This window comes from Otolemur garnettii, unplaced genomic scaffold (assembly GCF_000181295.1).
Source record: "Otolemur garnettii isolate 467f Iridium unplaced genomic scaffold, OtoGar3 scaffold00057, whole genome shotgun sequence".
NCBI lineage: Eukaryota > Metazoa > Chordata > Mammalia > Primates > Galagidae > Otolemur > Otolemur garnettii.
This window is the reverse complement of record NW_003852452.1, coordinates 10,696,608-10,712,085: the sequence shown is the minus strand read 5'-3', so window position 1 is coordinate 10,712,085 and position 15,478 is coordinate 10,696,608. Positions and strand designations below refer to the sequence as shown.

At 41.3% G+C, this 15,478-nt stretch overlaps 1 protein-coding gene and 1 pseudogene across 2 annotated transcripts in view; one reads left to right on the top strand and one right to left on the bottom strand.

The window, feature by feature from the left end:
- BICD1 (BICD cargo adaptor 1) overlaps positions 1-15,478 on the bottom strand; it is a 127,498-nt gene that overhangs the window by 54,789 nt on the left and 57,231 nt on the right. The window contains exon 3 of the mRNA XM_012806763.2: positions 9,775-10,200. Within this exon, the coding sequence (XP_012662217.1) occupies positions 9,775-10,200 (426 nt within the window). The remainder of the gene's footprint in view (positions 1-9,774; positions 10,201-15,478) is intronic.
- LOC105887238 lies at positions 5,699-6,577 on the top strand (annotated as a pseudogene). The gene has a single exon (XR_001161397.2). The product of XR_001161397.2 is annotated as a 6-phosphogluconate dehydrogenase, decarboxylating pseudogene (transcript).

The window sequence follows — 15,478 nt, the reverse complement described above, 5'->3', positions numbered from 1 at the left end:
GCAAACCCTAACAAAATTTCAGGTGGCTTCTTTGTAGAAATTGACAAGCTAATCATAAAATTCGTATGGAAATGCAAAGATCCAGAATAGCCAAAACAATCTGAGAAAAAGCTCTTAATTAAAAAAGAAAAAGTGAAATTCCCATTGCAAAAATTACTACAAAACACCAATAATAAAAATAATGTGGTACCAGCCCAAGAATGGATATAGATCAATGGAATCAAATTGAAAAATTTAGAAACAAACCCATACATCTACGGCCAATTCAATTTTGAGAAAGGTGCGAAGACTCTTTAGTGGGAGAAAGAACAGAACGGTCTTTTCAACAAATGGTGCTTGGACAACTGAATACTCACATGCAATACCCAAAGTATAAGCAGCAAGGTTCAAAACTTTTTAGTTGGGTGCCATGAAATGCATCTATAGTCCCAGCTACTTGGGGGGCTAAGGTGAGAGGATTGTTTGAGCCCAGGAGATCAAGGCTGTAGTGCCATAATCACACCTGTGAATAGCCACGACGCACCAGCCTGTGCAACACAGACCCTGTCTCTAAAAAAAACAAATAACAATCACACCTCCCCCCAAATTCTTGTACAATAAAAGATACCATCAAGTAACTGAAAAGAGAACCCACAGAGTGGAAGAAAATATTTGCAAATCTCTGATAAAGGATTTGTATCTAAATAAAGAAATCTTTCAGCTCAGAAATAAAAGACAACTGACAAAAACGGACAAAGGATCTGAATAATCATTTTCCCAAATAAGATACACAAATGGTTAGTAAGCTCATGAAAAAATGCTCAACATCTTTACTCATCAAAGAAATGTTCATCAAAACCATAACAATTCCAAGACCATTGTGTTTTTCTAAGGGGAAAAAAACCCCAAACCAAACAACAAAAAACCGTAAATGTTCACAGCAGCATTATCCATAGTAGCTAAAAATGTAAACAACTCAAATGTCTATCAACCAATAAATGGTTAAACAGAATGTGGTATATCTATACCATGGAGTATTATTTGGCAATAAAAAGTAATAAAGTGCTAATATGTTACAACATGGGTGAATCTTGAAAATGCTAAGCAGTGAGTCAGTCCTGAAAGACCATATAGTGCATAATATTTATATGAAATTTATACGAAATGTCAACAAGAGACAAATCTACAGCTGTAGAAAGCAGATTAGTAGTTGTTTGTTTAGGACTGGAGGTTCCAGGAAAATGGGGAGAGGCTGCTAATGGATGCATAGTTTCTTTTTTTTTTTTTTTTTTTGAGACAGAGCCTCAAGCTGTCCCCTGGGTAGAGTGCCATGGCTTCACTGCTCACAGCAACCTCCAACTCCTGGGCTCAAGCAAGTCTCCTGCCTCAGCCTCCCAAGTAGCTGGGACCACAGGCGCCCGCCACAACGCCTGGCTATTTTTTGGTTGCAGCCACCATTGTTGTTTGGTGGGCCCGGGCTGGATTCAAACCTGCCACCTTAGGTATATGTGACTGGTGCCTTAGCCGCTTGAGCCACAGGCGCTGAGCTGATGCATAGTTTCTTTTTGCTGTGATGAAAATGTTCTAAAAATTGGTTTTGGTGATAGTTGCTCAATCTTGTGAATATGTATATTAAAAATCACCTATAAAAGGTGGATGGTATTGTATGTGAATTATGCCTCCATGCCTCCATAGATGTAAAGGTGTTCTTTTTTTTCTTTTTGAAGTTTAAAGAAAAAATTTTTTAAAGATAAACACCTTGCATAAAGGTGTTTTTAAAAAGACCATCTAGATTCTTCACCTGATTACGCTTATAAATGCTGTCTTTAAATTTACTAAGATACAGTAGGTTCTGAGAAACATGTTTGCCTATAAAGGACTTCACTGTACCAGGAAAGAACTGACCAACCTTGATTTAATTAATTTTATCCTATAAATATTCTGCCAGTCTTTAAGCAGAGATAATACATTTCATTTTACTTCAATTCTTTCTGTTTTGCAACTCTACTTAGGAGATTTTTGACTGTGGTCAAATGATATAACATAGTTGTGCCTTAGTTTTCACCTGTAACATGAGGATAATAATAAAATCTACCCCATACAGTTGTTATAAGCACCAACCAATTATGAAAATATATAGCTGTACACAAACTTTATGGCCACCCTGTACATATATAAATTGCTTTCAACTCTTATGAGTCATATGGCAAATTGCCACCATCACATCACTCATTATAAGAAAATTAAAATTGCCTTTACTAGAGTGGATCTAAATATAATGGGTCTATTTCTTCCACATCCATGAGAATGCAACAAAATATACTAATTTCGGTTTTACAGAAATATTACTGTTTTCTCACACTACATATGAAATTATGTATCTAGTGTGATACTGAAAAAAAAAAATCCAAAGTATTTTCTCCTGCTTGGTTTAACTTTATGCAGGTGCAAAGTTAAACAGAGGCTATTTATCAAAGGTAGAAATTTCAGCAGAGGCACAAAGGACTCCTTTAAATAGGTTAAGTAATTGAGTTAGCTTTTCCAGACAGGATCTTATTTTCATTCTAATAAAACTAATTAAGGTACCTGACTGTCACTGGGAAATGTCAATTATAATCTGTTTGAAATAACGAGGACTCGAGGGCACCAAAACGTCAAAATAATTTATCCAGTCATACCCTGAAAATTTTCTCTTAGTGAATAAATAACGACACTAATTGAGCTGTTCACTATCGAGGATCATTGTCAAGTTTACATGGACCCTTAGGCTAATAAAATGTTCGTTCTCTTACTCTAAGTTATTTTTGTTCCATAGACTTCTGTGGTATGTGAAATTAGCATGATTAGCAAAATTAAATTTTTTTTTTCTAGAGACAAGAGTCTCACTTTGTCACCCAAGGTAGAGTGCCCTTGCATCACAGCTCACAGCAACCTCCAACTCCTGGACTTAGGATTCTCTTGCTTCAGCCTCCCGAGTAGCTGGGATAACAGGCCCTGCCACAATGCCCGGCTATTTTTTTCTTGCAGTTTGGCCAGGGCCAGGTTTGAACCCACCATCCTCTGTATATGGGGCTGACGCCCTACTCCCTGAGCCACAGGCACTGCCCAAAATATTCTTGTAATTTATTTCATAATCTAGAAGGACATACAGTTCAGTAAAATTTTCTCTGGGAGAAAAGTACTCCCTAATTATGGAGAAGGCTTACCATCACCTTCGTTCTCCATACTGTCTATGATTTATGTTTATGGAAAGTGGGTAATGTGAACTTTCTAGAACAGTAACATAACATTTTGTGACTTTTACATAGTTTCGCACTTATCCCATTGGGTCTTCACAACAATTCTATAACGGAGGTGTGTGTAGCACTATCACTAGGGCTTCAGTGCATTAATCTGCAGGTTGTATGTGATGCATCTCTAGGAGACACTATTTAAATTATAGTGTAGATTTTTTAAAAAATCTATTATTACCATTTCCCAGCAGATGGCAGTATAGTATCTTGAAGAAGAGAACCTTTTTTTTTTTCTTTTTCCTAATTCCAACAAAGGCATGGTAGAGTAGTGGTAGCGCTGATTTATTACCTTCTCCTTCATGAATGAGCCTCAGAGAAGTGAAGCATTCCTAATAACCAAGGCAGAAGCATAAATTTATTTCCCCCCCCTGGAACCAGGTTAAGTAAATACCCCTGGATGGGAAAAACATAATTTATGTGCATAACTGAAGCCTTGTAGGATAAGAAAAGGTCAAGAGGGTATGCCTCGGTGTGCTGTTTTTTAAAAGAATTCTGAGGAAATTAATTTATTTTAATTGATAAATAAAAATCATATATAGTTATCATGATGTTTTCAAATATGCAGACATTGTGGAAACTGAGCTAATCATGCCTCGCTTCACGTCCTTATCACATTGTGGTCAAAGCACTTAAAATCTACTCAGTGATTTTCAACAATACAACTCGGTGGTGTCTGTGGCTCAAAGGAGTAGGGTGCCGGCCCCATATGCTGGAGGTGGCGGGTTCAACCCAGCCCCAGCCAAAAACTGCAAAGAAAAAAAAAGAATACAATTCACTGCTTTAAACTATAGTCACCATGTTCTACAATAGACCTCTTGAATTTATTCCTCCTATCAAAGGGGTTCTTGATCAAAAGGAAGAAAATCTTACATGCTGCATGTTGCGTGGTTTAGGGTGTTGTCCCCTGGCCTGTGAGCCTCCGTCCACACGGCCACAGTGTCACAAACTGTGGGCATTCACTGAGCTCCGGGGCTGGCTTGGGAGGCACTCAGCTTTCTCTCCGATGCAGTGTAGGGGACCCACACCAAAAGTCCTAAAACATGAGGCCACTACAAAAATACACGCTGTCACCTTCCAATGCGATAAGCTGAAATACACACAACTGAGAGCTGCCCAGCGGCAAGTGCTAACCTAACAACAGCCAGAGTGTCAAAATCCAACGTGCGAAATGAAGTTTTGTCATAACTCACTCGGTGGCAACATTCAGACAGCTCTAACCTGGAGCAGCCATACTATGCCCGCAATGGGAGGCCATTAATGATCCTCAGTTTTTCCTCCTGATGTGAACACACGCTATAGGAACGCTGATGTTATTCCTCATCGGGTGCTGTATCCGATCCACGGGGGAGATCACAATACATTACTATGGCATGTGCTGCATATTACCTCTCCACATCCTGAAAATTTAATTTCTTTTTTTTTTTTTTTTTTTTTTGAGACAGAGCCTCAAGCTGTCCCCCTGGGTAGAGGGCTGTGGCATCACAGCTCACAGCAACCTCCAACTCCTGGGCTCAAGCGAGTCTCCTGCCTCCGCCTCCTAAGTAGCTGGGACCACAGGCACCCGCCACAATGCCTGGTTATTTTTTTTTGATTGCAGCCATCATTGTTTGGTGGGCTGGGCTGGATTCAAACCCGCCACCTTAGGTGTATGTGGCTGGTGCCTTAGCCCCTTGAGCCACAGGTGCTGAGCCTGAAAATTTAATTTCAATACACACCTGAACCCGAGTATTTCAGAAAGCTGTACCAAAAGTGCCCTTGACTAGCTCCTGTTCAGAATGTCCAGAGTGAGTGGTACTGACATAGTGCATGCTTCATAGTATGTAAGAACTATTATTTATTGGAATTTCTGCATTATTTTCAACCCTTATTAACATAAAAGCCAATTATAATAAATTCTAGGCAATATATCTATATATTTTTTTGAGATAAGAGTTTTATTATGTCACCCTTGGTAAAGTGTCATGACGTCACAGCTCACAGCAACCTCAAACTCTTGGGCTTGAGTCATTCCCTTGCCTTAGCCTCCCAAGTAGGGGGGCTACAGGCATTTACCACGATGCCCGGCTATTTTTGTTGTTGTTGTTGTAGTTGTCGTTGTTTTCAGTAGGCCAGGGCCAAGTTTGAACCCGCCACCCCAGTGCATGTGGCCGGCGCCCTAATCACTGAGCTATGGGTGCTGAGCCTCCTATAATATTTTTATAATTTGTTTATTTATATAAATTAAACCCAAGGGGGTGCAGGGCTAAGGAAACACAATAAGATTACAAAGAAATAATTCAGGAGAATTATTACAGATTACTCTGTCACCCTGTACTCAGCAGTTCGAATAAAATATATTCTTAGGAAAAACTGAAATGCTTTTAACAAAATGCTGATGACAAGAAGACAAATGGTCACTCTGACTAAAAAAAACCCAAAAAAACCAAAACGATAACGATGACAAATACCTGCTGCCAAAGATCAAGGACAGTGCTGAGCAGAAGAGCACCGGGAAGTGGACGGCTTTCTCCGCCCTGGAATATGGCGTCCCCGTCACCCTCATCAGAGAAGCCGTCTTTGCTCGAGGCTTATCGTCTCTGAAGGATGAAAGAATTCAAGCAAGCAAAAAACTAATGGGTCACCAAAAGACCCAGTCTGAAGGTGACAAGGAATCATTCCTGGAAGACATTTGAAAGGCCCTCTATGCTTCCAAGATCATCTCTTATGCTCAAGGCTTTATGCTGCGAAGACAGACACTGAGTTTGGCTGGACCCTCAATTATGGTGGCATCGCCCTGATGTGGAGAGGGGGCTGCATCATCAGAAGTGTGTTCCTAGGAAAGATAAAGGATGCCTTTGATGGAAACCTAGAACTTCGGAACCTACTACTTGACAACTTCTTTAAATCAGCTGTTGAAAACTGCCAGGCCTCATGGCGGCGGGTAGTCAGCACTGGTGTCCAGGCAGGCATCCCCGTGCCCTGCTTCACCACTGCCCTCTCCTTCTATGACGGGTACAGACATGAGATGCTACCAGCCGACCTTATCCAGGCTCAGCGGGATTACTTTGGAGCGCATACCTATGAACTCTTAGCCAACCCAGGACAGTTTATCCACACTAACTGGACGGGCCATGGCGGCAACGTGTCCTCCTCGTCATACAATGCTTAACCAGACTGTTTCTGTTACCCTCCATGATTCCATAGACCAGGACATTCCACGTGCACACAGCACTGCTTACACGGCCCTTTGCCCTATTTTCTGCTCAGATCTCTTAAAGTAGTGTTGTAAGACATGCCTGAAAAAGAGCTTATTTGTAAAGTGGTTCTGTGGGACGGTCATGCCTTCTGTTCTTGCCTCTGGGAACTCCCCAGGAGCTGATCATGTGTGTCACTGTAGGAACCAGCTCCTTGGAGCAGTCCTTTCTACGTGTCCCCTGTGGGCTAACGAGGCTCTTGTCATGTGGATAGGAAGGACGTTTGTCATTTACTCAAACTGGAACTTTGTATCATGCAGCTGAGTTCCTTTTTCCCTTTACTTAGTAAAAGCCACTTTATATCTCAGAAAAAAAAAATGTTAAAGTTAATGTTGGTGTGAGGCTGGAAGCTGCAAAGCCCTCCCTGCGTTGAGCCTGGTTTTAACTAGATTTGGAGCAAACTTTGGGCCTGTGGCCCTTTAGATTTTTGTTCTGCCACCCTGGCTAACATGCCGTAGCATCATCATAGCTCACAGCAACCTCAAACTCCCGTACTCCCGCAATCCTCCTGTCTCAGCCTCCCAAGTAGCTGGGACTACAGCCGCATACCACCACACCCAGCTAATTTTTCTATTTTTTGTAGAGACAGGATCTTGCTGTTGCTTGAACTCCTGGCTTGAAGCAATCCTCTGGCCCCAGCCTCCCAGAGTGCTAGGATTACAGGCATAAGCCACTGTGCCCAGTCTTATTATTTCTTCATCTTACCAGTGCCTGTATCAGCCTCTTCTGAGATGACCAGTCTGGAGCTAATATCCAAAATAACAGTTAATAGTACTAGCTAAATAAAGTGAGTACTTAATAAACTAAAGGTCCTATAGAGTGGAAAGAATGATAATAGCTCATAATTGGTGAGCATTAACTGTGCCCATGGCTTTCTAAGCACTCAGCATATATTAACTCAGAAAGTTTCGTGACTCTAATGAGGAAGGTATCCTGTATCTTATGTTACAGGAGAGTAGAGAATGACGTTCAGATAGTGGCTAATCCTTAGCAGGGGTCCTCAAACTTTTAAAACAGGGGGCCAGTTCACTGTCCCTCAGACCATTGGAAGGCTGGACTATAGTTTAAAAGGACAGGCAGCAGCTAAGCAGGACAGGCAGCGGTGGCAAAACTACCCAGCGGGCCGGATAAATGTCCTCGGCGGGCCGCATGTGGCCCGCGGGTCATAGTTTTAGAGGACGCCTGCCTTAGAGGATGCTTGTCTTAGGGGATGTGAAATATAGGGGGCATTTCTGGCTATAAGTCTGAGGAAACATAACTAGCAGTTCATGAGTTGGGATCAGAGGTGCTACTGCAAATCAGTAGAGACTCTCAGCCAATGAGGAATTGTCCCCAAATGCAAATGGCACTCTGGAGAACTGCTGGGAACCACTCTCTTGCTAAGAACTTGTTCCTCACCACTTTCTTTTTGGTTTGGAATTCATTGAGGGTACAAAGAATTAGGTTACACTGAGTGCATATAAGATAAAGTCCCTCTTATAATTGTGTCCTGTCCCCAAGAGGTGTGCCATATCCCCTAACCCCCATACCCCTCCTTCCTGCCCCTTCTTCCCCTCCCACACACCACAGTATTAGCTCATCTCTTGCCTTCATATCAGAATTAAGTAATTGGATTTTTGCTTCTCCAATCTTGGGATGCTTTATAAACTAAGAAGGCATTCTACCTCCCAGCATTCTCTTTATTGAACTTCCCATTTTTAAAAAGACTTTTGCATTACTCAATTCAGATCATATTTAGAACTAAATCTCAGAACAGCTCGGAGCTTTCAGCCAATAGATGACTTGGTTGAAAATTCTTGTGCAGAAAAGCCTCTTTCTAGTATCTTCTACACTGCCAGAGTGAAAAGAAACAGAAAGCCTAGACCCATTAGTTTTTTCTCTGATAAACCACATAGGTAATACTTCAAAAATATATACTACTTCCATTTAATGCTATTCAATCTGGGGGAACAAATTCTTTCTTAGGATATGTCACGTAAAGCTTTTTCACCAGGAAATATGTTTTCTATCAACCTAGCTGTATTCGTGTAAACTGAGCAAAAACACATAGAAAAGTATTGCCTACCCAGAACTGGACTTCAGGTGACAGTCTATATAAAATTCATTTTCTTCCTGTGGTTATACTCTCTTATCTTGATTCAAATTAAACATTGTAAGGACAAATTCTTTTAGCAGCCAAAAGCACTGGGCAGGTAAAATCGCAGGATATATTAACTACTCCTATAGTACTAAAAATAAATCTATTCACAAATTAGCTTCACTGGCTCTCGTCTCTTACGTATTCTGTTTTCATTTTCTAGTCATCATTTCCATGGAGACAGAAAATTCTAAGTTTCGTTTGCTATAAAAATAAGTGTTGCCAGAGTCTTAATAGACTCTAATTATTAGCTGTATTTGAAGAACCCTGGAAGGATAAGACTGAGAAAGATTAAGCCTCAAATGTAAGCACTTAACAAAAACCAGATTCCCGATTCAGTAGATTTACCTGCTGCTCAACAATGTGTGGTACGAATAAGCCCCCACGTGGTGATGCCGCAAGCCTCAGACAACTCGCCCCCAGGTGTGGCAGGGAGGCTAACCTGGGGAGCTATTTCACAGGGAAGTATGGGTGAAGGCTGGGACTCCTCACAACACATTCGATGTGAAGAAGCTAAAAACTTAAGGCTTAGCTGGCAATAACAGCCCTTTGATTTTACATTTATACATGTTCTGCATTTTTAGTCCTACAGCATCCTGGCTAAGGTGTATATAAGACAGTCATGTCTTTGAAGGCTTTAAGAGTTCCTGTGAAATGTAACCATTCATCTGGACCCGCAGTTCTCAACCTGTGGGTTGGGACCCACAGGAACTGTATTAAAGGGCCGCAGCATTAGGAAGGTTGAGAACCACTGGGCTAGACGATATATTTATCATTGCTTGTGATGGCAAACTGTACTTTCTGCCATTTTACTCGTGTGTAAAGCTTTTGATTCCCTTTTTAGTCAGAAATATATCAAGAGCCTGTCTTTTTCTTTATCAGACCTGATTGAAATCTATTATAATCTGTGGCTTTGAGAAATCTGTTCCTTAAAGGGGGTGCAAAGGGGAGATTTCTCTTCAATACCCCTCCTGGCATGTCTTCCTCAAACACTGTCCTTTCATAGTTTCTGGTTGAAGAAGCAAGATTTAAAAAGCAGACCTGGAACTCAAACGTGAGAATCAGAAACCCCACAACACGCTACACGCAATCTTCAAGGATTCATTCTAGCAGCCCCCGACCAAGTTCTCACCTGCATCAGCTGCTGCTTCAGTTTCTGTATTTCTGAAATGTTCAGCTCGCTGAACAAGTCCGAGACGGGGTGCAGAGACTCTCCTTTCCTTAAGGTGGGAGTCCGGTAGTCCCCGTTGAGTTTCACCAGGGGCCCATGGATGTGCCCGTTCATCTTGTCATCGTTGTTGGGCTCGCTCCCGTCCTCGGCAAACTTGAGTCCGTCTACCGAGATGCTGATGTGGTTGTCGTTGAGGGTGATGTACTGGGCCAGCTCCTTCCGCAGGTTGTTCTTCTGCTCCCTCTCGTTCTTTAAAGTCTCCAGGGCCTCCTCCAGCTGGTGCTCGGCGATCTCCTTCAGTCGGATGGCGTCCTCCAGCTGGCTGTTGAGCAGCACCGTCTCCTCCTCAAATCGCTTAATCTCGTGCTTTAAGCCTTCGTATTCGACCTGGATCAGACGGGACAGAGAAGATGCATAAAACTAAAATTTGGATCTTACAAAACTGCCACGAAGCACTGCGGTGGACCAAATCATTAAAAAAAAAACGTAACACTAGCTGTGATAACACTCCTGCATTCTAGCCCAGGTGACAGAATGAGACCCTGTCTCAAAAAATTAAAAAATTTAAAAAAAGAATAAGCAAACAAAAATACGTAACACTAGTCCATGAAATAAAGCATAAAAAGCACAGAGAATACCATTATGGTAACACAAAATGGCTTCCTTAGAATTTATACTATTGTATATAATTAGATATAATAATATAAATACATATTATGTATAATTAGATATAATAATATAAACATATAACTACATATATATAGTTTAATTCATAGCAAAGATGAAAAAAAGGTGTCTACTGGTTTTTATAGGATCCAATGGTCAAAAGGGGGCACTGTTTGCCTTATAAATAAGGAATTTGGGGGTAATTTATCAGAATATTTGCAATCTAAAAAGGATATCACCATTACTTTATTTCATTATTAATAAGGAGGAAACTTTTATACCCAGAGATAAATTTGCTAAAAGAGCATAATCTCAGTAACATGCTTGTGCGTATAAAGAGGAAGTAAAGATAATTTTTATGTGTGTAAGGACAGAATCTGGAAGAACAGATACAAACAGTTTATTCATAAACACATCTATATTGTTACCAATGTAATATTGTTTTGATGTATAACAGAATAGGACCCTGCTCAAACTACCTCTCGGTCATGAAAAACCAGAGGTGATGGAGACCTCTCCTCTGAGCTGACGTGCCTTCCTTGGGACTGTTTCCATGACACTTATCACACGCCATTTTTTTTTTTTTAGGAGACAAAGTCTCACTACATTTCCTAGGCTGGCCTTGAGGTCCTGTGCTGAAGAGATCCTCCTGCCTCAGCCTCCTATGTAGCTGGTTCTGCAGAAGTGCACCACTGTGCCTGGCTTCACTTGTGCCACTTTTAATAAATATTTTAATTCCACAACTGTAATCTCCTTAGAGAGAGGAAGTACTTTTTTATTCACCTAAGTGTCCCTCATACTGTTTCTGTGTTCTTTTATGGTATTTAAAACATTTCTGCTCTTTATAAGCATTTGCAGAACACCTAACTACTGTAAATGAAAAAATAAACTATTCGTAGAAGAAATAATGTAAAATCATCATGATGTTAGATGCTATTATAAATGCTGTGCCTGGTTTTCCATTTATTTTAGTATTGTATCAGTTTGAACTTGAATTTTAAAAAAAGATTTTAAGGGCGGTGCCTGTGGCTCAATGGGTAGGGTGCCAGCCCGATATACATGAGGGTGGTGGGTTCAAACAGGCCCTGGCCAAACTGCAACAAAAAAATAGCTGGGTGTTGTGGCAGGCACGTGTAGTCCCAGCTACTCAGGAGGCTGAGGGAACAGAATCACCTAAGCCCAGGAGTTGGAGGTTGCTGTGAGCTGTGATGCCATAGCACTCTACTGAGGGTGATAAGGTAAGACTCTGTCTCTAAAAAAAAAAAAAAGATTAAAAAAAATTGAAGGATAGGGATCATAGACCATTATCATTTTCATGTATATCTACTTCTCCCCCTACCTTCTTTCACATAATCTCAAAGCAAGTTGCAAAAGTTACAATATAGGTTTAGTTAGGATGTAGGTTTGGCTGATATAACAGAGACCTAAATGAGAGTGACTTAGTAAGGTGGAAGTTTGTTTCTTTCTCATTGAACATTAGGGAGTTAGATAGTTGGGCCAGTAGGGAATCTCTGCTCCATGAGGCCAGCTAGAAATCAGGCTCCTTTTTGACAATGGTAGTCTCCAAGATCTAAGGTGGCTTGCCATCTTCGGTATGTTCTAAGCAGCGAGACAAAATCGGAGCACAGCCTCTCCTTTTAAGGACATCTGAATGGCCATATCACTTCTCCTTGCGCTCCAGGGTCGTACCAACTCAGACATCAAATGACTTCAGAGCAGAGATCGCTATATGGTATAGACCGTCTAAGTTTGTAGACATGTTTTGTTTAGCTAGCAAAATGTTATAAAACTTTTTTAATTGACTGCCAATAGGTAGAAATCTGATGATTTCACAAACATTTATAAATGTTTAACTCCTCTCTAAAAAAAAAAAAATCCAGAAATTCAGGCAATACTAGGCCTAAATCCCCAGAGGGCAAAAATCACCTCTAGCTGAACAGCAAAGGTTCCTTCTAGATTTCTTTACATCCTTATACTTTTTTTTTTTTGCAGTTTTTGGCTGGGGCTGGGTTTGAACCCACCACCTCTGGCACATGGGGCCAGTGCCCCACTCCTTTGAGCCACAGGCACTGCCCACATCCTTATACTTACTAATGCTAGTTATAAGTTGCCTGTGGTCATTTGAGTTTGCTATTCCTGCCCTGGGGCTTCTTTTCAAGCTTTCCTACCCAGCAAAGCTAAAGGATCCAACCACTTTCCTTCACATTTGCTGACTGATGGCACTTCAGCCAGGTTGTCACCTCAACCAAAAGTGCACTTTTCACTTTATCTCTGGTACTGAAATAAAACTTTCATTCCCTGATTACTGTACAGGATCTCAGGTGTGACCAAGGAAATAACGGGAATCTAGAATGAAGTGGTGAGGAGAAGAGGGGCCCATCGAGCCACCCTCAGCATGACTTAGTGCTCTGCAAGTGACCTGGGATTCAGGGGGTGTGGAAATCAGAAGGGCTTTTACTCCCTTCTGGAAGGAGAATCAGGGTTTGCCCTTGATGTGGGCAATGAGAACGCTCACCTGGAAATTGCTTGGGACAACAGAATCTGTATCCACGTGTCCTGGTTTCTTCCAGGATGGTTTATACAATATAAAGTCATCTTCCTTCTCACCTCTTCCTTTTCTGTCCTTGGACAACACAGGTCACCCTGACCCAGGTTACACAATAGCTTACATTTGTAGACATTAACTTGGTTTGAGCTGCAGAACATTTTTTTTTTTAAGAAACAGAGTCTCATTATGTCGCCCTCGGTAGAGTACCGTGGTATCAGAGCTCACAGCAACCTCAAACTCTTGGGCTCAAGTGATTCTCTTGCCTCAGCCTCCTGAGTAGGTGGGACTATAGGTGCCCACCACAACACTCGTCTATTTTTAGAGACGGGGTCTCGCTCTTGTTCAGGCTGGTCTTGAACCTGTGAGCTCAGGCAATTCACATGCCTCAGCCTCCCAGAGTGCTAGGATTACAAGCATGAGCCACCATGCCCACCAGCCCAAGTAATTTTTTTTAAAAAACTTATTTTGTAGAGATGGGGTCTCACTATGTTGCCCAGGTTGGTCTTGAACTCCTGGGCTCAAGGGATTCTCCTGCCTTGCCCTCCCAAAGTGCTAGGATTAGGGGTGTGGACCACTGTGTCCTGCCAACCTCCTAGCTACTTTATAGTTCTCTGCCTGGAAAAAGGCTATCATTGCAAAAATACTTACATTCATCCTTTCAGACGGTGGTTCTCAACCTTCCTAATGCTGTGACCCTTTACTATAGTTCCTCATGTTGTGGTGACCCTTAACATAGGATTATTTTTGTTGCAAAATTACAGTTAGGAAGTAGCAACAAAAATAATTTTATGGTTAGGGGTCTCCAGAACATGAGGAACTGTATTAAAGGGTCATGGCATTAGCAAGGTTGAGAACCACCGCTTTAAGATGTAAGAATCTGATCCTACCTGTGAAGTCTTTGTTGACCCACTGAGGCAAACTGATCACTCCTTTCTGTGCCATTGTTATTAGATTGTGCCATATGATTACAGACCCACTAAAGTAGTGCCCCCCCCCAAGAAAAAGAATGAGAAGTTGCTTAAAAATTGCTCTTTGATACTTTAAAGACAACATCACAAAGTAGTCATCATGAGAAAAATCAGTACTTTGCTGGGATTCCGTATAGTAACTTCATAGTTTAGTAACTCCTGGTTTTTAACCACATAAAGGTTGTGGGTAGATACCATATCTTTTCAGAGTTTAGGAACTCTGAAGATCTTAATCTGGCCCAATATTGCCAAATGTAACACATGGCCTTGATATTCATTTACACAAATTGTCAGGAGTTTATTACCCGTCTTCCCTACTGGGACTGTAAACGCTATGAGTCAGTTGGACATATCTTTTGTCTTTAAAAAGACTACCTGGCCTCATAGTTATACCCCTAAAATACTGGATAAATGACATAAAAATTAATTGAATACATTCCCTAGGTCTCTTACGATATTGTTACCTGATACAGAAATATATGCTCAGAGGAAATGTTCATAATAGAAGTATGACCGAATTGTAAAAATAATTTTTTTTTTTTTTGAGACCGTATTTCACTCTGGTTTCCAGGCTAGAGTGCCATGGTATCAGCTTAGCTCACAGCAACCTCAATTTCCCAAGTTCAAGAGGTTCTTCTGCCTCAGCCTCCCCGAGTAGCTGGGAATACAGGTGACTGCCAAAATGCCTGGCTAATTTTTATAATTTTAGTGGAGATAGGGGTCTCACTTTTGTTCAGGCTATTCTTGAACTTGGGAGCTCAAGGAATCCTCTCACCTCAACCTCCCAGAATGTTAGGATTACAGGCATGAGCCACTGTACCTGGCCTTGAATTGTTAATTTTTAACAAGGGTTTTTAATGTTTAGACAACAAAAATTGATTGTTTCAGTTCCATATGTGAGACACTAGGCAAATGGGGGTTATTATTCTTTCCTCTCACAATCACATTTCTGAAAAATTGAAATTAACATAATTTCCTGCCCTATGTTAAATAGTCCTGGGACCAGGCAGATTTCCCTGTCCCTGTGTTAAACAATTACAGGACCACAGCTAAGTGCAGTGGCTCATGCCTCTAATCTCAGTACTTTAGAAGGCCAAGGTGGGAGGATCATTTGAGGTCAGGAGTTTAAGACCAGCCTGAGCAACATAGAAGACCTGTCTTTACAAAAAAACTCCAGAAAAACCAGCTAGACCTGGCACAGGTGCCTGTAGTCCCAGCTACAAGAGGCTGAAGGGGGGAGAAAGGGGGTCACTCGAGCTCAGGGCTTTGAAGTTGCAGTGAGCTATGATCATACCACCACCCTCATGCCCAAGCATCAAAGCAAGTCTTAAAAAAAAGGGGGGGGGGGAGGGACCAGGCACAAATGAAACAGCTTCTACAAGATTCAATCCAAGACCCTCACTTTGCTATGTCTCTAATTCAAATCTCTGTCATAAACTGTCTTCACTACGCAAAACCTACCCTGAAATCACTCAGTCCCAGT